Genomic DNA, 24,626 nt, shown 5'->3' on the forward strand with positions numbered 1-24,626 from the left:
ATAAAACCTAATATTTTAGGTTCTTTTATTAGTCTCTAAATTCCTAATTATAATATAACACTTTCCTAATAATCCATTATGTTTTGTCACAATAGACTGAGAACTTAGATAAAATAAACAATTGCAAACTATGCAAAGTACTCAACAATTATTAAAGTTGCCATCTTATTAAAAATTAAATATTTTTGCACTGGATTTTTTTTCTACCATTTGTAGGTACGTATAAAAGTTATTTAAACAATAATTTAATTTTCTATCTTATTGTTTTATCAATTTAAAAAAAATATTTTATAAAATATTTTCTGTTACTTTAATAACACATTTAATTTTATTGGCCGTTAAAAACAGTCTTCTACTGGATATAACCTTCGGTGCTTTCAATTAAATTGTTTATCGAGCTCTGAAAACTGAAATTAAAGGGAGGAAGGCAATTTTTTCCTATTTCTAATTCATGCGGGGGCCTAACCCAGTGTGGCTAACCAATATAGTACCTATTATAACCTAACCTAACCTGACTAATAGTTATATCTTAACAAATAAACAATTAGGCCCTTTTTGGGAAACCGCCTAATCGTCTCATTTAATTTAAGAACGCAAAGAGATGTCAGCTGACGTGGTGTGTATGGCCCTGGGAACTGTACCTGTCGGGGAGCAGCGCTGCAGGTTCTTAGCTGTCGGTCTGGCGGACAATACTGTCAGGATTATCTCACTGGACCCATCCGACTGTCTCACTCCACTGTCTATGCAGGTGATTTTATTGATAAAGCAATATTGATTGTCTTATAAGTAGCGTTTAAAAATAATCTTTAAGCTTTTGATATGTAAAATAGACAGTAAACTTTTATACAGTTATGCAATAATGTTTTATTATACCTTTCTGAAAAAAAAAACAGTTTTTACCTTTTCCATGGTTTCTTGTTATTTTTATGGTCCGCATGACCTCTAAAACAATGGTCTGCAAAAACTTTGTCGGTTTAATGTCAGTGGATTTTTAAATTTAGCAATATAATACAAACTTTCAATGGGATTCAGACTTCTTTACACGAAATGAAATTAACCTTTTTTTTTATTTCAAAAAGACCAAGTTTCCATTAAACTAATCTTGTATTTATAGGCTTTGCCCGATTCTGCGGAAAGCTTGTGCCTGAGCGAGATGGGAGGTACCGAGGGTAGGGATGGAGAGGTCGGAGTGAAGGGACAGCTCTATCTTAACATCGGTCTACACAATGGTGTACTCCTTAGAACTGTAGTTGATCAGGTTATTATATTTTTTTTCAAGTATGTTTATATTTAACAATGAATATCATGTCTGTATTTTATCAGGGAGCTAAAAAGCTAGTCCAAAATTTTATAATGACGTTTTCTTATTTCTTATTCGTTGCATTGGCTTGACAACTTTGAAGACTTTTATCAAATTTTATTGGTTGGTTCATTAAGTTGAGTTTTCAAGCGTTTCAACAACCAATTGTAATCTACAGTAGGGTAATTTTGTGTATCATCATTAGGGATGTACATTAATTTAACGGTCATTGTCTTGTCCTGTTAGATCCGTTGTATTTAATCAATGTTGCACATTATGTATTTTGTCAAAATTGATTTATTTGGCTATGCTGCTTTAATTGTTGTCATTATTAGGTTACTGGTGACCTTACTGACACAAGAACAAGATACATTGGCTCCCGGCCGGTCAAACTGTTCCGAGTGACTATGCAGGGTGGTGAGGCTGTACTGGCCATGTCCTCCAGAACTTGGATTTCATACTACTACTCAAACAGGTATACAACCTTCACCTTAAAAGGACTGACCGCAACAAAAACAAATTTCGATTTTAATAAATTTAACATAAAACGAGTGTTCTCTGTTCAATTTTAGGCATATTTTATATTTCTAGGATCGTGATCGAAGCCCTTTGAAAATTTTGTCCCCCGCCTATTTGTACTCCCGCAATAACTAAACATATTTTCCAGAAATTTTCTCTCGCCGCGTCCTATTCATTCTCATACGCAAAATACCTATACTAATACTTAGGTCAGCCAGCCAGAAACAGCTGACTTTGGTGCTCGCCAAAACACAATCTATGCGTTTTGGCCGGTAACGCCGCTCTCGCCGCTGTACATCTAAAAAACAATATTTGTTTTTAATGTGGACAGTTCTTCTAACACTTTATTTTTAAACTTGGTTGTCTGTAGGTTATTCAAACAAATCATTAGGTACCTTTCTTAAAAGTTTGAAGAGGGTCAAGCCCGGTCAGTTTATATGATCAAATTGTTATTTTAGATTCCACCTGACACCCCTGTTGTATGAAACCTTGGAGTATGCTGCAGGATTCTCCAGTAAACAGAGTGGCCATACTATGGGGGGGGGGGGGGTGTTTAATGCAACCATCTCGTAATCAATGTATAAATGGCACTTAGAATTCGAATTTTGATCTAAAATTCTGCATGAGTAATCCTTGGTAGGTCTATTTTCCCTAAATCGAACAAAAAGTTGGAAAAATAACGGCTAACAGCTGGCGGCTCAGCAGTTTAGCCATTTTTTGGGCTATATTCAATGCAAATCATCACGAAACCTATCTCCACATAATACTATTTTCTGCTCCAAAACGGTTCTAGCCGGTAGTTGCTGGTAGAAAAAGCGGCTACACGGCTGAGCCGTTAACCGTTACTTTTTAAACTTTTTTGTTCGATTTAGGAAAAATAGACCTTCCAAGGATTACTCATGCAGAATTATAGATCAAAATTCGAATTCTAAGTGCCATTTATACATTGATTACGAGATGGTTGCATTAAACCCCCCCCCCCCCTTTATTTATTTGATGAGACTTTTGATTTTAGATTCCACCTGACACCTCTGTCGTATGAAACCCTGGAGTATGCTGCAGGATTCTCCAGTAAACAGAGTGATCATACTAATATACATATTTGATGAAACTTTTAATTTTTTAGATTCCACCTGACACCCCTGTCGTATGAAACCTTGGAGTATGCTGCAGGATTCTCCAGTGAACAGTGTCCGGAGGGTATTGTCGCCATCTCTACAAATACTCTAAGGTTTGTTTTATATAGGGTTATATTAATCTTCACCCTAAGATTTGTTTATACTAACATAACTTAGGCAAAGAACTTATGAATAGATTTTTTAACTTAGATACCTTAACCCTTATAAATCAGACACAATTCGTTTTTAAAGTGAATTTCTAGCAAAAAAAGGGTTTTTCATATTTTGCATATGATAAATGAATTAACTATTAATGGATTTATTAATGATAACTGCCCTTTTTCACCAAAATGTGTCCGCTTTTTAATCAATAATGTTGCCGGATTATTCTTACAAATTTCTTTGATTTTATATAAGGGATTGGGGAACTTTTTCTTTATATTACCTAATTTCTTTTCGTATCCTTGATTGTCAGATTTTTTCGTAAATAAATTTTTTTCTGATATAATATCAGTTATTTAACATTAATCTAATATAATTTACTTAATTGGAATCATCACGCGTTAGAATGAATAAAGTTGTGTAGTCATAATTTACACAACCATTCAATTCAAACAAATTGTATTGTTGTTTTCTTTTTTAGAATTTTGGCTTTGGAAAAGTTGGGAGCCGTGTTTAACCAAGCTGCCTACAATCTTGATTTCACACCCCGCAAGTTTGTCGTTCATCCTGAATCAGGTAATAAGTTTAACTGTTTTTGTTTCTACTAGTGAATACACCCCTAGTGGCCTCTAGAGACACTTAAGATAAGAAAGGTTTGGATGGAGGGAATGGGAAGTCGACCATCCACTTTAGTTTTAAATAGAAAAAGTACAAGACATTTTTCTGCGGAATGGTATTTTTTGTCAGGTGCTTTTTCTCTTTATCCTCAAAACAGGTAAACTTTCCTTGATTATTGAAAGCTTCATTGTAAAGGAGAACCATATAGGTTCAATGGGAAAGCCAGGGCTAATTAAGAATGAGCAAGAAAAAGAAATTAAAGATTGTTATTTACAGATGTTATCCAGTTGAAATTAGTGCTTAAATTGTATCTTGTCCGTATAACTATACATACATAACAAACCTATGTTCAACACAAGAACGATATTTTTAGCTGTTTTTATTTAGGAATGATGATATTGATTGAGACCGACCATAATGCTTACACAGAAGACACAAAGAACCAAAGAAAAATTCAGGAACATTTACTTTAATAAAAACATTGATAAGGATTACAATATACGAAGTTTGAGTAGATATGAGCAAATTCTCGTCTTAACATTCCTTTTTAGGACAGACATGAATATAATGTGCTATTTATCAGGTATCTTAATGGATAAGACGATGGACGGTAAGTTTACTTACAACTTTATTGATGACAAAAAGTTACTATTTGTACAATTATTGGTTGAAAAGTTTGGTACTGCATGATGATAGATAGCAACAATATGTCATGAAATTCCTCAAATACGAAGTTACTGATAGTATTCACATTTTTAAGTAAACGTTAAATTAGATGGCGGAAGAAATGAGAGAGGCGGCTGGCGAAGATGAACAGGACCTCGCCAACGAAATGGCGGAGGCTTTCCTCACAGAAAACCTGCCTGAGGCCACGTTCGGCGCCCCGAAGGCAGGTGCAGGCATGTGGGCTTCTTGCATCAGGCTTATTAATCCTATTGATGGCAGATCTATACAGGTATTGAATTTTATCACTTAAGATCTGCGGAATGGCTTGTATGTTTTAGTAGGAGGGATTGTCTTTTAGATGAGATGTTTTCTAGCAGTATTTTTTTGGTGGGTAATGAATAAAGATAAAAATTTCCAATAGTGGAGGTTAAAAATTGGATCGGTACTTACATTGAATTTTGATTGGTTATAAATAATAACCTATAGAAGTTTATCTTCATTTTGGATGTATTTCAATTTGTCGTCCATTGTCTTATCCCTTAAGATCTCTGCTTTGCTGCTAATAATGTTATTTTATTTTTTTCTTAAGGTTATTAATCTGGATCAGAACGATGCAGCAATGAGCATTGCCTTGTGCAAATTCCCCCACATGGATCCCACCTCCACATTCTGTTTGGTGGGCGTGGCTAAGGATTATCAGCTTAGTCCCAGATCTGTTGGGGGCGGTTCCATTCATGTTTACAGGTAGTAATAGTATTAGTAAAAGTAGAGGATTTTAAAAGTATATAACTTTTAATTATGGGGGCTTGGCTAAAGATTATCAACTATCATTGATTTTTAAAAGATAGAAAAGAGATCTAAATCGGTTCAGTGTTAAAGAGAGATCTTAATCGACATACAAAATTCCTACTACATTAAATTATTGAAATGTATGTACAATTTTAGAGAGCCTAACATTTAACCTGTTTTTTTTTTGTAGAATAATCCACGGAGGCTCCGGATTGGAGCTTATCCACAGAACAGCTGTAGATGAAATACCCTACGCTATTCATTCCTTCCAAAATAAGGTAAGCTCATGTATTGGTCAGTTCATTCATCCAGTAGGAGGGGAGGGAATTGGGTAAAGGGGGTGGTTGGTTGTGGGGGGGGGGGGGTATTGTTATTTTAGCCAGCTGCGAGTACTACTTTATAAGAGTACATAAAAATCTAAAGCAACATCCAAGTAATAATATATTGATTGGTTTAAACAGAGATTTGGGGAATCTTTTCGAGTTTGTGACACTGTAACTTAAATAGATGCATAGAATTTTTTTATCTATTCTACTTATAAGTAGACTGTTATTGAGACCTTCAGAATGAAGATTCTTTTTTTCATTTTCTTTCTTTTTTTTTCTTTTTTTCATTTTCACTCTTTTTTTTGTTTTTTTCCTTTCTGAATTTCTCTTCTTTCCCTTTATTTCCTATCTCTCATTCTCCTTGTTTTTACTTTGGTTAAGCTTACCATTTAAAACAACTTTGTAACTATTGGACGAAATCGTCCATTTGTATTTCGTATTTCTATAAAATTCGTGTATTTATAGGCAATTTTTAAGCATTTATGTATACATATTTTCAATTGAAAATTATGTTATTTTTATTATTTCGTACACTTATAATTTAAAATAAATATAGAAGATGTAGTTACATACTCTCTTAATAAGCCAATAAAAAACCTGTTAATATTTAAATTTCTTAGGATAAATAAAGCTAGTTGTCGTTAAATTAAATCATCGAAAAATTTTGTCAACAACACTCATGTTAAAAATTAAACGTTATAACTATAAAGAAACAAGAAGGTTTGTCTGCCAGGAATTTTGACGAGTTATGGAGCCAGATTAGCCTTCTAGACCTTCTATATCTATTTTTATAACGTCATATTACTTTTAAACAATCAATGAATATATTTCGCGCAATTTCTTTTGTTTTAAATAAATTTGCTTATAAAATATCATATTTTAAGTAAAGGGAGTTATTTATGAATTAGGTTTTGATCAGAGCTGGATCTTTAAATCATTTGAGTGGTGAGCCAGATCGGGGTGAGCCAAATTTTACCCAATGAATCACAGCGCGGCATTTCATAAAATGCTGTGCTCTCATTGATGGAAAGTTGGTTCACTCCGATCTGGCTCACCACTAAAATGATTTAAAGATCCAGCTCAGGAAGGGAATGGACATTGGACTGTAAATTATTCTCTGTCTTAAAAGTTTTGTAGACACATTCTGTTATTCATTGGCTTTGGGTACTTTTGTTAAATACTCATGAATGCATTGAAACTAGTAGTGTTGAAACTTTTCAACCAGAAACTTTTAGCTACAGAAGGGGTAATTTTGTTATCATTGGGACTAAACCTTAATATAACGTCCAATGTGTTATCCCTTAAGATAGCTGGGATTAATAAATATAATGCTATATGGAAAAATGAATAAATCTCTTTCATGAATAATTCCAATTTTAGGCTATACTGAACTTTTGATTTATTTAAGTATGAAGAATACATTATTCGGATCATATCTATAACGCCAAAGGCATAACGGTTATTGGAACAGTTCACATTTGTAAAGATTATTATACCTAATGGTCCCAAAAATCAGTAGTCTAAAAATCAAGGAAATATGATAATAATATCATGAAATACTGTTTTTTAGTCATAAAGTATCACGTTTAGAATGGTCTTACTGAGCTGTCTTAATCGATTTACTTATATTGTTTATAGATTTGCTACGATTTCTCATCTGTACCTAACTGTTAAAGAAATCATCGTGTCAAGTTTAAAAATAAAATCAATAGGACAATCCTAACATGTTTAGGTTAGCAATAATATATTCTTTACTGACGGACGAGCCGACTCTAGTTGATGAAAAGCTACTCTTTATTAACGGCCTGTATTCGTATATTTAACTTTATTTGATTTTCTAATATGATATTTTAATTAGAATAAATTAAATTAGTTAAATTAGCTAAATCTATTCATAGCTTGTTAGGCAATTATAAGGAAAGGGCTAATTTTAAAAATGTGATTAAATTACCTACATATAATATGAACGTTATTAAAATATAGTTACTTAAAATGATGGGCGGTTTTCTTAAAGGAAATAAGATTCTTTAAAATAGGTAAACAAGGCTGAGGAGAGTTTGATGGCCAAGGAATAGGTTTGAGTGAAAGTACCAACTGAATTATTTCCTTGTAAATTGTCGGATGAAAGGAATAGGTTTTGATTAAATCTTGAAATCGTGGCTACTTTATTCAAATATTTATTACGAAGCATATTAGGGGCTTTGTACTGAAATTGACAGGAAATATTAACAAAAAACAGGTTAAAACCATCCCTTCACTTAAATCAAATAAAATAGCTTAAAACCTTCCTATGTGAAGCTTCTCTAGAATCAGGAACTTAATCGGTTCGGAGTTATTAAAATTCTAAGCTACAGACACAAAAAAAAACTTCCTGCTTTATAATACAGGATGTACTATTTAGGTATTAGTTGGTGTTGGTAAGTTGCTGCGCTTGTACGACCTTGGTAGAAAGAAGTTGCTGAGGAAATGTGAAAACAAACACATCCCCCATTTGGTTGTTGATATCAAGAGTATTGGAGAAAGAATCATTGTTTCAGATATTCAGGTAAGACAGACTGACGTTACAAAATAAAAACTACATAGCTGCAACTACACCTTTTGATAATATTTTTATTTACAGAGGTAAATTTAAATGACAATTTATTTTGATGATTTCTTTAATAAATATTTGATGGGTGATGGGTATAAATGATATACCAAATTGGTGAAATTAAAAAAGTTACCTAGTATTATTTATCAGGGTAGGGTCATTTGATTGTAAATCGCACTGTTACCCAAAGTTTCATAACATTTCTCTCATTCGTTGAAGTAAAATCTTTGAATGCTTCTTTTAATTTTTGATTGATTGGTTTAAACTAGCAGTGTCCAAACATTGCAACCAACAATTTTGATATACAGTGATTTATTCATTATTAGTGATTTACTCATAGTTCATAATTTACATACATTTTTTAGGAATCTGTGCATTTTGTAAAGTTCCGGCGAAATGAAAATCAGCTGGTCGTTTTTGCAGATGATACCACACCAAGGTTAGTGTGATTCTCAACGTGATAAAAATTTAAGTTTATGTTAGATTTTCATTAGCAAATATATATTATGTTTTGACCCCTCCCCCTTTGAAAATAATGGAGGTGTGGGATGCCAATTTTTCGTGTTGTTAGGATTTAGGTTAGGTTATATTGGGTACTGGGTAGCACCGAAGGCATAGGTTCATTGGAGTTATACACAAAAAAGAAATAGGAGAGGTTTTTTTATTCTATCCTCGCTGGGCACTACGGAAAAAAGTATTGGTCCAGCTGTGTACAGTTTTAATGACCTTATGATATCTAGAAATTCAAAATTAATTTATTTTGTAGGTGGGTGACAACAACCTGCATCCTGGACTATTCTACAGTCGCTGTGGCGGATAAATTCGGAAACTTGTCAATTGTCCGACTGCCGGCTAACACAAATGACGACGTTGATGAAGATCCAACAGGTACGATAATATGTTAACTAGCGCAGCTACTCTTATAACTTACTTTCCTCCGACTGTCCGTCAACGCAGAATGCATTAATTTGAAACCTGTTGGATGATGGATTCTCCATCTTGAAGCAAAAAGGAAGTGAAATTACACTTAAAAATGATTTTTTTATTATTAGATGTCTTTTGCTCCGTCTTTTTTTTTATCCCACTCCCGAAAAAAATATCTGAAAACCATCACAATACCAGTATGTATATACCCTGAAAAGCAAATCCCAATCGGTTCAGCGGTAATCAAGATATTAAGCTTTTGACGAATAGACGGGATTACCGGGGGTTCGGTGAACCAAAAATAGGTTTTCATGAAAGCTTAATTAATTTTATATACATTTATTTAGGAGCCAAATCACTGTGGGATCGTGGTCTGTTATCAGGAGCGGGTCAGAAGGCAGAATGTATGTCTGTATTCCATGTGGGAGAAACTATGCTCTCGCTACAGAAGGCATCCCTCATCCCTGGAGGTAAAATAATTTTAGCGCATTTTTTCATATTAATAATATGTTTTTTATTTAGAAATTATCTTTTTTAACCAAAAGCTTTGATTTCACTATTATACTTCTTGCAAACATGCTTATTTGTAGGATATTTACGTTGACATATTTAAGTTTTAAGTAGATTTAAATTCTGCGCCCGTAACATCGAGGTGCCCTGTATTAGAAGTAGGGGGAATTAGGTGGTAAAACCATAATCATGACCTGTATAATACAACGACTCAGAATTACCACTTTTTTGAAATTTAATAGGCGCGCTATTCCATCCCATTCCTTTGTGATATAATGACCATTGATCCCAAAAAAAGTGTTTTGGTAGCTTTTTTCAGCAATATGTAAATTTTGATTTTCATAAAATTTTTTCTTTAACAAAGCATGGCTTTATATACCTTCCTGAATTCGTCTTGAAGAGTAGATTAAGGATCAAAAAACGATTTTTGAAAATATTGACCCTGGCAAAAGTTATCCTTAAATAACTGTCAAAATCAGCTGATTTTGCTAAAATGGCCAAAATTGTCAGTCTTTTAAGGATAACTTTTGCCAGGGTCAATATTTCTAAAAATCGTTTTTTGATCCGTTATTTTTCTCTTCAAGACGCATTCAGGAAGGTAGGTATATAAAGTGATGGTTTGAAAGATTTTTTTTTGAGTCCGTCTACTGTATAAAGCTTTTCTGAAATCGAGATTTGTATTGTATCAGTGTTTATCGAGATCTATATTAAAAAAAATACTACTTTATATAATAGTATGGCAAACTATAACAAAAGTGAAGTTTGGAAGCGTGAAAAAAATACAAAATTGTTTTTTGAGGGGACAACGAAATCTCTAAAATTTTAAATAATAGATATTCCATTCTAGGTTCTGACTCCCTGGTATACACCAGCCTGTCCGGAACAGTCGGCATGTTGGTGCCCTTCACCTCCAACGAGGACCACGACTTTTTCCAGCATTTAGAGATGCATATGCGCGGGGAGAATCCGCCAATGTGCGGCAGAGATCATTTAAGCTACAGGTTAGTTTTTGATAATGATAACATAGTAGCAGCAGGCAGGGAGTGACAATTCGAGTGTAAATTTGTACTGGTATCCAAAGTATTAAATATAATGACGTTTTCTTATTCTTTGGCTCAAATACTTTTATTGAATTGTGATGGTTGATTCCAGACTAGTAGTGACTAAACTCTTCAACCAATAATTTTAATCTAAGGAAGGGGTAATTTTGCTTACCATAATTAGGGATTTGTATCAATTTATTGTCCATTGTGTTATCCCAATAATCCCTGCGGTTTACCTCAATTTATCGCCCATTGTCTTATCCCATAAGATCTCTGTAACCTTCCAAAATATTGATTTAACCCTGATTTAGATCGTACTACTACCCCGTGAAAAACATGTTGGACGGCGACCTCTGCGAGCAGTTCAACACTCTGGAGCCAGCCAAGCAGAAGAGCATCGCCGAGGAGCTGGACAGGACGCCGGCAGAGGTTAGCAAGAAGCTCGAGGATATCAGGACGAGATACGCATTCTAGATCATCAGTTCTTGGGGCATCGGAACATTTTTTGTTTGTTGATATGAGAACAGCAGTGTAATACCTCACTTTTGTATGTTATTAGTTAAAAAAAGCGATAGTTCAGGGATAAGACAATTCCATTTGAAAGATAAACTGTTTTGCCTCTAATTTTTTTACAAGTAAAAAATGAAAGCACATTCTTATTATTGATAACAATTGCAGTAAGCCATCTTACTTTTTATATCAATAATTATGATACTTGATTCGCTTAAAATTTGTTGGAGGCAATTTAGTTTTATTTTAGGTTCCTTATCATAATTAAAATGTTAAGCTTTCTAGGGGGGAATATTCATAAAAAAAGACGTGCAATTGCAATCCAATCAAAGTAAGGAAAGTTTTTGTTTATGGTTCTTTCTTTTCTCCATTCAAGTTTTTTCCCAATTGCATTGTATTAATTACTATACACAGTAGTTCTGTTTTTTTATATTAAAAATTTCGTTGTACCTATAATTTGTAATTTATTTTGTGTGAAAATAAAGTAAAATTTTGTAGTTTTTTTCTTATGGGCTCATAATCATATTTATAGGCAAAAGTAAGCATTTAATTAAATATTTTCAACTTGTACCATGGTTTATATTTTGGTATCTAAGTAAGTAAAAATATAATGTAAAAAAAGTTTAAAAATGCACTGCCATTTTTATGTTTTGGTATGAATTTCTGTATTAAGTTGAAATATGGTAACATTTTTTTGATGATTTAAGGTTGGTATGCTTTCACTTCCGCATATGTATCACATTAATTTAGTAATAGAACTGCAAATTTTTAAAATAATATTGTCTAACTTTATAATAAACCAACAACTTTTTAAGTATTGCTTTGAAACCGATTAATATCCGCTGGATTAGAACCCTTTTACAAGCCATACTGAAGAATCATTTAACAATTTTAAAATAAAAATCTTATTAATACCAGTTTTGTTAGACCGGACCTTCGGTTTAAAACTTGTTTTAATCTTATTTTTTTTTTTTTTTAAATATCCGCCGAAAAACTGTTAATAATACGATGAGATTAAAAACTATTATCTTATCTGTTATTGTGTCTTATTGTGGAAATGTAAGCATACGCGGAATTGATTGCCTATCTAAAGGTGTAAACTGTACATTTATGTCGCAATGACCCACACTTTTTCCCATTCTTTTTTTCTACTACTGTTGTACCTAACCTATATTCATTATGTTGTCTATTACAGATAATACTTGAACGACTGCAGCGGCTGTGAAAATGTACGAGCCCAGTGGGGACGGGTACGAAACCCCGCGGGGCTTGCGAGAGGTGATACCTAACCAGACAGGCTATTCGCAGTACAGGGAGTTTACTGTGCACACGGGCGGAGTCATTTCCACACTACAGGTATTTTTAAATCTTTCACAAGTATTCCCTTAAGAATAAGGTATAATCTTGAAGTCGAAGAACCCTGTTATTGTACCAGAAATCAATACTTCAGTTTAATTCAGGTTAAAATTGAAGGGTGAAACTATTTTTATAATAATGTTGTAATCATGGGTCATGAATAAAATGCAGTAGATATTATTTTTTTAAGCTTATATACCTAATTTGTGGAATATGTCTACTTATTAACTCTGATCCCGTTTTTTTTAATTAGCATGATGTAATCGTTATAAATGAAGAAAATAATACAATATTTGATAGGATATTAAGCTGTCCACTTATGTGCCCACTTAAATCCTAATTCTATTGTTTTGCATGCTTTAATCCTAATCAATAAAGAATAAATGTTTAGGATATAATTATTAAGCTGCCCGATACAGCTGGAGGATATGTCGACTTAAATCCTAATAGCTTTTGTTTATAACCATGTTTTAATATTTATAAATAAGAGAAAATATGTTTAGGATATTAAGCTACCCGATACAGCTGGAGGATATGTCTACTCAAATCCTGATTGGTCACCACTTCTAGCCAATAGGAAATTAGTCTTGGCTTAAAGTCAGTTGTCCTCGGATACTGAAATTATAAAATAAATATTAAATTCCGATTTTGTTGGCATTAAGTAATTCCATTAAGCTAATAACATTACTTAATCTTAATCATACTGACAGAAAGGGGGGGGGGGTTTAATGCAACCATCTCGTAATCAGTGAGCAAATGGCACTTATAATTCGAATTTCGATCTGAAATTTTGCATGAGTAATCCTTGGTAGGTCTATTTTCCCTAAATCTAACAAAAAGTTGAAAAAGTAACGGCTAACGGCTCAGCCGTTTAGCCGTTTTTTTGGCTATTTTTAGGGCAAATCTGCCATAAATTATGTAGGAATCAACTTTTTGAAACATATTTTTGCTTTAAATCATGTGATATGATACAAAAAAACATTTTTAGATTTCTAGTACAAGCAACTAGCGGCTAGAACCGTTTGAAAACGTTTTGGAGCAGCATAGAGTATTATGTGGAGATAGGTTTCGTGATGATTTCCCTTGAAAATAGTTTTAAAAATGGTTAAACTGCTGAGCCGCCAGCCGTTAGCCGTTACTTTTCCAATTTTTTGTTCAATTTAGGGAAAATAGACCTACCAAGGAAACCTCATGCAAAATTCCAGATCAAAATTCGAATTCTAAGTGCCATTTGCTCACTGATTACGAGATGGTTGCATTAAACCCCCCCCCCCCCCCCTTATTTTCTTCACGATCAATCCAGTTAATTGAACTATCCGAATAAAAAAGCAAGACTGAAAACTAATGATATAGAACTATCTACTGGCGAACTATGGGAGATTTACTCGAATTATCAGAAGTTTCCCTCAACTTCAACCTTCTCAGAAACCGTGTATTTTACAAGTAAGTTTATCTTTATATAAAATCAACACGGTTTTCATTCTCTGTCTTTATGTGTGTACTAATATGGTTCTCCTTTTCAGTGAAGCTTCTTAAAGGTCTAGAGAAGGTTTATAAATATTAAATGGAGGATACCTTCAACCTCCAAAGAGAAATCTCCCCTAGTAAAGAATAAACCACTCAATAAATCAATTTTTATTATTTTCTGCCTTAAACTAAAATTCTAATTGAAGGATCGACTACACCCCTTAGAAATTAAATATCCCAGGGAACCCAACTTTCCGTGGACGAAGCACTCCGGAAAAATTAAGCTCTTGGGGCGAATTCGGGCCATTTTATATTTCCCTATCTATTTAGATTCCAAGACTCCCCTCTGTTGGATGGAATATCAGTGCACGAGTCGTGGGGTCACGTGATCATCCTGGTTCCCACCGTGGCCTCCGTCCACAGGCTCTGCTTCCCCCACCCCACCAAGATGGCCCAGGGGTCGTCGCACACAGACGAAGACGGTAGGACAATGGATTTTATATTACTTGGATTTTTTATTATGTACTCACACAAAGTGAAAATTGTAGCTGGGTGATATAACGACCAGCCTTTCCATCCATCCCATTTACATCATCCCCTCCCCTTCTACTGTATGAACGAACTGAGTAATAATTGATGTACTATTGACGAAAACTTTCCCATCGTCATAATATCTACTTACGTTATATATCCATTAGTAGGACTATCATTAATTTTCTGAAGTATATTATCTAGGTATAGTCGTCTGTCCGTAAATCTGGGAAAATATGATTTTCTCTGTTGCTGATAGCAACTTGATTTTCTTTTTTTTTATAGTAACAGTACCTATCACTAACATGTAAATTTTAACTACAAGGTTATCAAAACCTTAATTGATTTAATGGAATCTTTCCAATTTATTTAAGATATATATACTCTTTTATATCTAGGTGTAATGTCAATTTTGAGCGAGGCAAGTGTAGCAACTGCTCGAGATTATGAATATCAGATGAGTTTTCCATCTACGACACCACTGCCACACCTTGCAGCATCTTATTATACACAGCAGGTCCATATTTATTTTTTTCTCTTAGGGTTACTGGTAGTTAGTTGTGGGTGTAAAGATCACTTAATTTAAGGGAGGCAGGGGATATTGGACTGTAAATTACACTGCTTGGTACCCAATGTTTTAAACCACGTTATAATAATTTTGGGTACTTAATACTTTTCCATCAGTAATTTTAAAAGGGGGGGGGGGGCGAAAGTGACACTTTTTGAAACCAAAACTAAAAGTCAAAGGAACTCAACTAAAAAAAGAGTTACAGGTCTGACATTTTGCATGGCAGTTGCTTTATAGGGGTTCAATATGGAACTGTGAAAAAACGGCGGCGCAACCGCCGAAAACCGCCGAGAAAAGGCAAAAAAAATTTCGGCGGGAAACGGCGGTTTTCGGCGGTTGCGCCGCTGTTTCTTCATAGTTCCATATTGTACCCCTATAAAGCAACTGCCATGCAAAATCTCAGACCTGTAACTCTTTTTTTAGTTGAGTTCCTTTGTTGACTTTTAGTTTTGGTTACAAAAAGTGTCACTTTCGTCCCCCCCCTTTATAGCCATTATTGCTGAAGATCTTGATTTTTTTTTATTATTTAGGATGAATCTATTTTTGTGTACTGTAACAACCAAGGGCTTTTGACATGTGTTAAAATGGGACAGGTCAGTTAAACTTCAATTATTTACCTACCTATTATCATTTATAAACTTTTAGTACCTAGTGACTCTAAAAACACTGGTGTATATTCTGCACAAGATTAATTTTTTTTCCCTGCTGTAATTTTTTCTTTCTTGTTTTTACCAGCAAGAAAGGGGAAAAATGGAAAAATAATTTTTAGAACTCTTTATTTTCTTCACATTTTACCCCCTTCCACATTTACTTTTAGTTTTTTTTCGCCAAGGAGGGGAGAAAAATGGAAAAAAAATGTTTACAGCTCTCTTAATTTTTACATTTTTTTTCCCCCAATCACATATTTTTTTTCCATCCTCCTTAGCAGGGCACGCTTCGTTTTTATTAAATGAATGAGTTGGGGTACAATGTTTGGCACTTTCGATATAAGTAAATGATAATAAAAAACCCATAGAATGCGATAATAACTTCAGAAAAATCGAAGAAAATAGTTTTCATACTTAATTAATGTTTTTAAGTTTTTCTTCAAAAAGTTTAGATAAGATGCCTTTAAAAGTCGTCTATGATTTTGTCAGGGATAAAAATGTAACTTTAAAATAAGAATTACAACAAATTTTTTCAATTAGTACAAAGTAAAATTTTGAACATTTTATTGATCAGTATATTTTTTAAAATGTGAAGTAGAAACCTGAATATTTTATCATGAAAATTGTGTTATGATTTGATTGTCTGCTAGATTACAAGTAAAAAGATACTGACAGTACTTGTTGGTTCTTTAAAAAAAATTAGGTAGATTACTTTCAGAACCCCTCTTTTTGCAACGTTATTTCAATAGAACAGAGCCATAGTCTTAGTGTACTCAATATCTAGACAGCCAACCATTGTTTTAGAATTGTTAAATTTTTTTAACTTCTGATAAAAACAGAATTAATGGTATTTTTGTAAATATTATACCTCCAAGAAATGGCTATACTTCCCAATCATATGTTGTGTGATATTTAAGAGGAATTATTTTGATAAAATGTCATTAAAATATTCGTTGAAAAAAGTGCTATTCTAGCTTATACTTCACATTTTAATGTGTATGATAATTCAAATAAAAGATAATGAAGATTTTTATTATATTTAATTGTTATAATTATAAAGAAAAACCTAGAAACAGTAAAAAACTGACTTTATTTTATTGACGTAGGGAAAATTTGGTCAAATATTTGAATAAAAAAACAATATAAAACAAAATAAATTATTTTTAATATAGTCACAAAAAGGCTTAATGAGTTTAGGAAATATTTCATTCACTAATCATGTCATTTAAACTCTATTACACAGAATACAGTGTAAAAAGATGTTCTCGTTTTAATTTTAAGTAATTTCAAATGCATTTTAATACCTTTTAATGATTTATTTTTTGAAACATCTTTTTATAAAATGTTATTGATTTTTGAAGTTATATGTTAGAATGTTTTTAAATTTTGTTAACATTTTGTTTTAAATGTAGAAAATTGGTAATTCTAAACATTCAAAAAATGATTTTATTAAATTTTCATCACTTAAATTGCATGTTTGATGAAATTTTCAACTGATAATTCAAGAAAAATTATTTAAGTTTTATTATATTTTACTTTGAATTGTTAAAAAAATATATTATCTATAATACAAAGTAGCTTGATGTCTGTCTGTCTGTCCGTCTGTCCGTCTGACCGTCTGTCCGTCTGACCGTCTGTCTGTCTGTCCCTTAAGATCTCGGTAACCACTGAACCGATCGGATTCTACTCTTCAGGGAATATACCTACTGGTCCTGTGGTGGTTTTAGGCTATTTTCTTGGGGGGGTGGGACACCCTCAACCCCCCCAAAAATAAAAAAAAATCCAACCCCCAAAATTTTTTTTTTACATTTTTGTAAAATCTCAGTAACTGCTGATCAAATTGGGCTCTACCATTCTAGGAATATACCTACTGGTCCTCTGGTGGTTTTAAGCTATTCTTGGGGGGTGGGACACCCCCCCCCCTAAATATAAAAAAATCCCCACTTCCAAATTTTTATTTTTTTTTTATTTTTTAAAAACAAAAACCAGTAATTGGGGTGGGGGAACCCCACTGCAAAGCCCCCATGAATCCCCCCCCCCAAAAAAAATCAAAATATATTTTTTTTAATTTTAATTTTTGTGTATGCGAACAACCTAGGTCTAATTTTTACGAATTGAAATTTTTGTGTATACGGCAAACAACCTGGGTTTAATTTGTACAAATTAAAATTTTTGTGCATAAAGCGCACAACCTGGGTTTAATTTTACCACAAAGTAATTAAACAAAGAATAATTTTTTGAATATTTCTATTAAGGAGGGTTGACTTCCCAAAACTATATAGGGCGAAGCCCCTAGAGGCTAGGGGCGAAGCCGCTAGTTGTCAAAAAAGGAGAAGTTTAGTTTTCCTCAAAAAAAGACCTAAAACATGAAAATTAACACGTGTAATGAGAATTTTTTTCTTTCAGGTTTAATTTTAAGTTATTATTTAATATTTTTTTGTAAAAAGGATTTTATATTAAAAGTTTTAAAACTCAAGTTAAGTAGTGGTGCTAAAAAAGGTTGCGAATTTATGCAATTTTCTTGCAAAAAAAATTTTCTAGGATTTTAAAAATAGTAAAGGGTGTTATTAGACGTACTTACAGACACAATTGCTAAGTCATTTTGGCCAAACACTAAAATAAAGTTTTTACATCTGAGGTTGCACCGGTGAGGGGTAAATATGCAGAATAATACACCCCTCTCTAAAATTCAAAATGTCCATCCGTTCGTCCGTTTCAATTGTAAAAAAAAGTGAATTACAATTTGTAAAATTTCTTGGATGGTTAATACAGATGGCTGATTTTTTTTGTGTAGATTTCCTTCCAGAAAAAATAGAATAAAACCACCTCGAGAACTATGTGAAAATTCCCCAAAAAATGGAGATTCTAATCGGTTTATTGTTTAGCGAGATTTTAAGGGACTAACAAATTTTACTAAAATTAGACTAATTTGAATTTTAATAGTTATGCTATGTGCAGGTTTTAACCTCTAGAGCTATAAGCGAATATTTGTTGCGACGCTCTAAACAACCTTATTTCAGATGCGCGGCATGACGTTTGTAAGCCAGCTGTCAAATCCCAGCAACTATTTGGGACGGGTGTGGACCAGTTTGACGAGCAGAAACACTGAAAACAGGCATATTTGCATTCAATGAAATAGAATTATGTATGTAACACTTAAAACACTACTTATACTAAACTCTTAATATCAGTGTTTCAGAGCCGGGAGCCGTGGAGCCGCCATATTTTGCTGGAGCCGGAGCCTTAATTTTCGTTAAAAAACGGCTCCGGCTCCGGACTAGATAAATAAAGAGATTTTTTATAAATTATAATTTGGTAACTCTGTTTTTTCATGTGCAATTGCCCTTTTTAAGTTTTTCAAGTCCATTTTTATCAAAAATTGAACTTTTAAAACCTTCAAAAGTCAAAAATAAAAAATATTTTTTTATGGGGGGAAAATATATGTCGAGTTTTTCTCTTAATATTGTTTCGTTCACGTCATTCTAACTTATTAACAAAATATAAGTGTAAGAAGATTAGCAACGTATGAAAATTTTGATGCTATAAGAATTTGGAAGAATAAATCTTCCATTGTCCTATTTTTAAGATATTTATATTTAATGCATTTATTGAAATAGGGATCAGCCGTACTCCATCGTAATAACACCAGTTGGAGGTACTTTGATGCTTGTAGCCGTCTGCAAAGACCACAAGGTGAGGTTTAGCTGACAGTTTTTTTTTCATAACAGGGAGAATTATATCAAAAGTATCGCAGCAACTCTATAGTAATAACTACTATTGTAACTAGCTTGTAGCTGTCTATCAGTAAAGACAAAAAGGTGTGAACTCACTGATGAAGAAAAAGCAAGGTCAATTTTATCAATTTATCAATATGTAGCGAATCAACTCTAATGTAATAACAACAATTCTAACTAGCATTTAGCTGTCTTTTTAAAGGCCAAAAGGTGACTTGAAATGATAGAATTATATGGAGTTACAATTATTCAAAACAAGTACGAATGTGTACATAAGTAGATCAGCATCAATCATCGTAGTAATATAAACAGTTAGAGGCACGATGTTGCTCGTATGGCTTTATTGCCAAACTATTTTTCTCCTTATATAAATTATCGCTTAATTAAGAAGCTGATTTAATTGATAGCCGTGGGCGTTGTTTTTAATCTTTAATAGTTTCTTTTGAGTTTGATGTCTTCATAATCTTTTTTTTAAAGCGAAGCTTTTCTATAATTAGGGTTGATCCGTCCGTCCGTCCGTCCGTCTGTAACGGATAGCTTTTTTCGTTAATTTAGGCATGTTGTAATTGTCCTATCGATTTCAAACTTTGCATGGTGATTTCTGTAGTAGTTAGGTACAATTTAGAAAGCGTAGCAACTCTATAATCATTACCAGAATGTCCGTACTTCCAATTTAAACATATTGATTATTTTACTTTATTAACAACAAATTTTAATGTGATCTAATTATCCGATTGATCTAATTTTTGGTATACTGATTCCTGGGACAAAAAAGTTCAATATTATAAGCGAAGCAACTCTATAATCAAGTCCTAAAAATATAAGTATTTCCATAAACATTATCCTGTATCAAGCAGTTTTTCAACAAGTTTACTTACAATTTTGCTTCGACTCTTAAACATTTATAATCTGATTATTCAGTTCTGACACTATAAAAGTGTTAATGTCCGTTTGGCCTACCGTTTCAGTGCTTCGCTTTTATCGATGTTGTCATCCTTGTTTAGTAGAGAAGCTACTGTATACTCGAACTTACTTTATCTTTCTGTCCAAGGTGGCTTCACGGCTGGTTTTTTGTGGTGATGTCCGTGACTAAAGAGTATTTATTTTAATCTCAAATTTTAATTCGCTTAATAAAAAAGGTGGGTATTAATGTATGAAATACTATTTTCTAGGCTTGATTGAATTAGACATTAAGTCATAATTTAATTTTGTCTGTCCAGCTGTTAGTTTTTTATTTTCCATCTTTGTTGCCTGTGGATAATTTCATCTTTGTTCGTAATATTTATACTTTTTTTGTTAAATAATGTGTAGGTTGTTATACAGAAATGAAAATCACTCTTTGAAGTATTTTTTCATTGATAGAAACATCTCAAAATATACTGATTCATTAAAAAGATTCCACCTACACCTAATTATTTAATCTGTTATTAATTTGTTTTAAAAGTACAATTTCAACAAAATTGCCAATGGTTATAAAACTTAAGAGGTGCAATTGTAAATCATTTGTCATTTACATTAGAAGTAAAAGACTGAAGAAGGGTGTCAACACTGCCCTTAAAATTGAAATTGGTAGGCTTGCTTACCCCCTTTTTTATCTCTACTAGGTTTACATCTCCAGTGAAAACCCTATTGACACCCTACTGATTAAAAGTAAACAAGCATTCAAGTATATCAACTTTATTAAAAGAGAAACTTTGTTGGCGAGCACAGATTTCCTTTTCCCTTATTTTATGAATGAATTGAAAATGAGGGAGGAGATTATATAGTTTTTTTCTTAAGGCCTAGTCCCTGAATCTCAGGTGGCACAATTAATTTCAAAAAGGTTAAGATCGACCAGGCACTTTGAGGGAATCCGCCATTTTTGGTAATTACACTAAATTGTTCAGGTACGATTGTGGAACCTGGAGTCCGGTGACTGTGTGACAGCCTGCGACCTGGTGCAGTTCCTGCCAGATTCCGGCAAGCAGATGGTGCAAGGATCTCAGCATCATCAGATTTCAATTGTTAAACAACAGGTTAAAAAAATTCTACGTTAGATTAAAAACTTTATCTTTCTGAAAATAATATTCTGTTTCATTATTATTTGGAATAAGCTCTGTCAATTGTTAAAGTTTGTAAAGAGTTTGTGTGTAATATCCTATATTATTTGATAAGTAAATGGACAATAAAATGTACATCCCCAAATACGAAAAACAGAATTACCCCTTCTGTAGATTAAAGTTATTAGAGGAAAAATTTAGGTTCGTCGGTTGCGTTAAATTTTGGTGACTGACACAGACCAGATATCCTTATAAGATCAACTCTTGCCGACTTATAATTACTAAACTTAAAAGGTCATGAAGTCACAACTCTCTATCTTACCTACAAAAAAATAACATCGAAAAAACTAGAGAGGGGGGGGGTCAATTTGACCCCCCCCCCCCCCCCGATCTGTAAGGGTTAACATATATTTCTAATCTACAGAAGGGAAGATTTGTTAATCATTTCATTAATGATGATATAAATCATGTTATTGTCTATTGTTTTACCCTTCAAGATCCCTAAATGCAACTGTTCTCTCAGGATAAAACTGAGAAGACTGTGGTGTGCGCTTACCTGTGTTTCCAGCATCATTCACAATTCCTAACCTTGAGCATCAGCCACAGGGCCGGCCAGCTGGAGGTCAAGCCACAGGATGTCACCTTCTGTCCAGGTTAGATCTTCATACCACATACTTGATGGAGAAGGGGGTATTAAACTGTAAATTACATTTTTCAACCATCAATTTCTAATTACAAATGGGAAAATTTTGTTTAATTTCAGAGGGAATGTTTATCAATCATTTTAACTGTGGGACTAAAAGCAAGAGGTTTAGAATTTGACTGAAAAGCACAGTTTTTGTGAAAAAAAAATATTTTTATACTAGCATGAGTGTCCAAATTTACAAAGTTTGTAAGTTACGCTAATATAATCTTTGTTAAGATTTCGACCTTGTTGGCTACAGTGCAACCAGCCGTGGTATAGCTGCCTGTTGGACCAACAGCGAGGGAGAAACCATTGTCCGCCGCAGCGTCAAGGGAGGCGGCGCAGCCTGGGAGAACGTGTCGCTCATAGACACTGAGCCCAATCTGGAGCTGGTCGAGTCGGCGGATTCTTCGGAGGATGCGGATGCGGACCCACGGGAGATTTATCTGAATGCCCTGTTTGCTCCTGGTGTTTTCAAGGAATAGAATAATTCTAGTTTAGAATATAAAAAAACCTTTATCATAAATGATGGCGTTTCTCCTCAAAGTGCCTTGTTGAGCACCAGACCTCCTCCGTTATTTGTTAAGTAAATAAAATATAAAGGGAAGGTAGTATTTCGTTTGTTTAAAAAATTGAGGGGAGGGGGTGCAGTGTGAGTGTTCGATCGACATTTTGGGGGAAAGCACCAGTTTTTATTCTAAGATTTAAGTTTTTTTTTGAAATTCTAATTTAACACTTATTATTCTGCGTCTACAGGCTGCTACGCTGGCGAAGACCATCGGTATATTCCGTCGTAACCTGGAGAGCGTTGACGAGTTAGTTGGCGGCTGCTCCTCATGGGATCAGCTCAAAACTGAGGTCGTCAGTGCCGTAGAAGCTGAGATCCAGAATAATCTCTCTGATTATGAGGTAGGTCTTGATAGATTTATTATTATCATCGATGGCCAATCAGACATAAAAAACCGTCCAGCTTAAATTATTTTTAAAATCTTGGTTTTTATTTGATCTATCTATCCCCCTATCTATCTATATCCATTCATCTTTCTATCTATCTATCTATCCTAGGTAACAGATGAGGATTATCTAGAAATATCTCGAGCAGCTTGGGCAGGATTTTATTCCTGTGCTACTCAATACAGGCAATTAACATAATAAATAAAATAACATAGAGGTTTAGGTACAATTTTAATTGAATTATTTTTGAAAATAAATATGGTTTTCATTATAGTATCTCAATGCTTTATTGTCATTTTTATTACCATAAAACAATGGTTTCAAAAACGTTGTTCCAGTCGTTTTATGCAGAAATTTGATCGTTATCTGTTCATAGTTGATGTTTACTATGTAATAAGGCATTCTTTAGGGCATTTGACAATTGAAAGAAATTAGATCATTGTATCTATATATTATATTAATTTGTAAAGAGCTGCTGGTCTGCAGCCCATGGGCTTGGTAACTTCACCCGGAGAGAACACCATCCTCATAGTAAGGAAGGACATACTCACATGGTGTCGTCCTGTTGAGGCACTGGAGCAGGTCGTTATTTCTGGCGGGGCCGGTCTGACCGCTCAGGTCTTCTCTGATGTCCCACCGTTGTCAGATGCGCCCGCATTGGCTAATGACGTTCTCAATCTTTTGTTGGCCAGTGGTGAGTTTAAAATTTTCTCAGGAGGACGTCATTATTGTGTCGACCTTGCAATCAAAGTATCCATTATCTAATAATTGCAAATTTTTGTCAATTGTAATCTTTTTAGGCACTCATTTTGTCTTTTGATATTTACGGGCGCTGATTTAATTTATATGTTAAGACTAGGGTTGGCAATCCGGATCCGGAATCCGCCCAATTTTTGGCCAATTTGGGAATCCGGATCCGGAATCCGTTTTTAATAGCGGATTCTGGATTCTTAATTGGTATGCTAAAATTAGCGTCTTGAGTTTTTCTTTCAACTCTCGCTTTTTGAAGGCAAAGATTTTCATCATTATATATAAAATCTGGTTCGATACTCGGAAGTGAATTATAGAGAACACCAAGAACATTAATTTTTAGGACATGATATGTAGCACTTCATTTTTAAATTTTTTTTAAAAGCCTTATAAAATACTGCTGGAATCCGGAATCCGAATCCGGAATCCGCAAGGAATCCGCCACTTTTTTGACGAATTCTTTTAAGAATCCGGAATCCGAATCTGGCCCAAAAATTCGACGGATTGCCATCACTAGAACTTAAGACTTTTAAATTATTTCTAAATCTAATACTTAAGATACTTTAAGGGGGGGGGGGGAAGTTTGTACACTGTACAGTTATAGGAAATGAAATTCAGTATAAAAGTTTGGGAGGGCCGTGTAGGCTTGTTTTTATAGTTATCAACCTAATTCTTTTTGTAGGCTCTCTTATATGACTAGATGTACACATAAAACTTTGAAAATTGAATTTCGGCACTTTCCTTCTTGGGGCTTGTGGAGCACAAAAAAACCCCAAACGCTAAAAATATGAGTTCTGAGCTTATTTTTAAAGATATCAAC

The 24,626-nt window shown here is 33.6% G+C and overlaps 2 protein-coding genes across 6 annotated transcripts in view; both read left to right on the plus strand.

Annotated features, from left to right (window-relative positions):
• The window catches only part of Sf3b3 (splicing factor 3b subunit 3), a 31,443-nt gene extending 19,169 nt beyond the window's left edge, over positions 1-12,274 (plus strand). The window contains exons 16-30 of the mRNA XM_080163686.1: positions 591-748; positions 1,115-1,258; positions 1,636-1,775; positions 2,946-3,050; positions 3,581-3,675; positions 4,105-4,173; positions 4,491-4,672; positions 4,973-5,127; positions 5,363-5,450; positions 7,900-8,043; positions 8,454-8,527; positions 8,855-8,976; positions 9,360-9,482; positions 10,370-10,523; positions 10,877-12,274. Of these exons, the coding sequence (XP_080019812.1) occupies positions 591-748; positions 1,115-1,258; positions 1,636-1,775; positions 2,946-3,050; positions 3,581-3,675; positions 4,105-4,173; positions 4,491-4,672; positions 4,973-5,127; positions 5,363-5,450; positions 7,900-8,043; positions 8,454-8,527; positions 8,855-8,976; positions 9,360-9,482; positions 10,370-10,523; positions 10,877-11,039 (1,916 nt within the window). The 3' untranslated portion in view covers positions 11,040-12,274. The remainder of the gene's footprint in view (positions 1-590; positions 749-1,114; positions 1,259-1,635; positions 1,776-2,945; positions 3,051-3,580; positions 3,676-4,104; positions 4,174-4,490; positions 4,673-4,972; positions 5,128-5,362; positions 5,451-7,899; positions 8,044-8,453; positions 8,528-8,854; positions 8,977-9,359; positions 9,483-10,369; positions 10,524-10,876) is intronic.
• A 1-nt stretch (position 12,275) lies between these two features.
• Nup160 (nuclear pore complex protein Nup160) overlaps positions 12,276-24,626 on the plus strand; it is a 28,667-nt gene continuing 16,316 nt past the window's right edge. For all 5 annotated transcript variants that reach the window (XR_013880467.1, XR_013880470.1, XR_013880468.1 and 2 more), the window contains exons 1-14: positions 12,276-12,431; positions 12,935-13,004; positions 13,781-13,874; positions 14,229-14,380; positions 14,828-14,946; positions 15,528-15,590; positions 18,665-18,759; positions 19,262-19,337; positions 21,265-21,393; positions 21,941-22,070; positions 22,340-22,579; positions 22,857-23,011; positions 23,168-23,241; positions 23,527-23,750. Coding sequence is in view for 1 of the 5 variants with exons in the window: in XM_080163684.1 (XP_080019810.1) it covers positions 12,303-12,431; positions 12,935-13,004; positions 13,781-13,874; positions 14,229-14,380; positions 14,828-14,946; positions 15,528-15,590; positions 18,665-18,759; positions 19,262-19,337; positions 21,265-21,393; positions 21,941-22,070; positions 22,340-22,579; positions 22,857-23,011; positions 23,168-23,241; positions 23,527-23,750 (1,750 nt within the window). In the remaining 4 variants the exon portion in view is untranslated. The remainder of the gene's footprint in view (positions 12,432-12,934; positions 13,005-13,780; positions 13,875-14,228; positions 14,381-14,827; positions 14,947-15,527; positions 15,591-18,664; positions 18,760-19,261; positions 19,338-21,264; positions 21,394-21,940; positions 22,071-22,339; positions 22,580-22,856; positions 23,012-23,167; positions 23,242-23,526; positions 23,751-24,626) is intronic.

This window comes from Acartia tonsa, chromosome 6 (genome assembly GCF_053477335.1).
Source record: "Acartia tonsa isolate MP-2025a chromosome 6, ASM5347733v1, whole genome shotgun sequence".
Classification (NCBI taxonomy): domain Eukaryota; kingdom Metazoa; phylum Arthropoda; class Copepoda; order Calanoida; family Acartiidae; genus Acartia; species Acartia tonsa.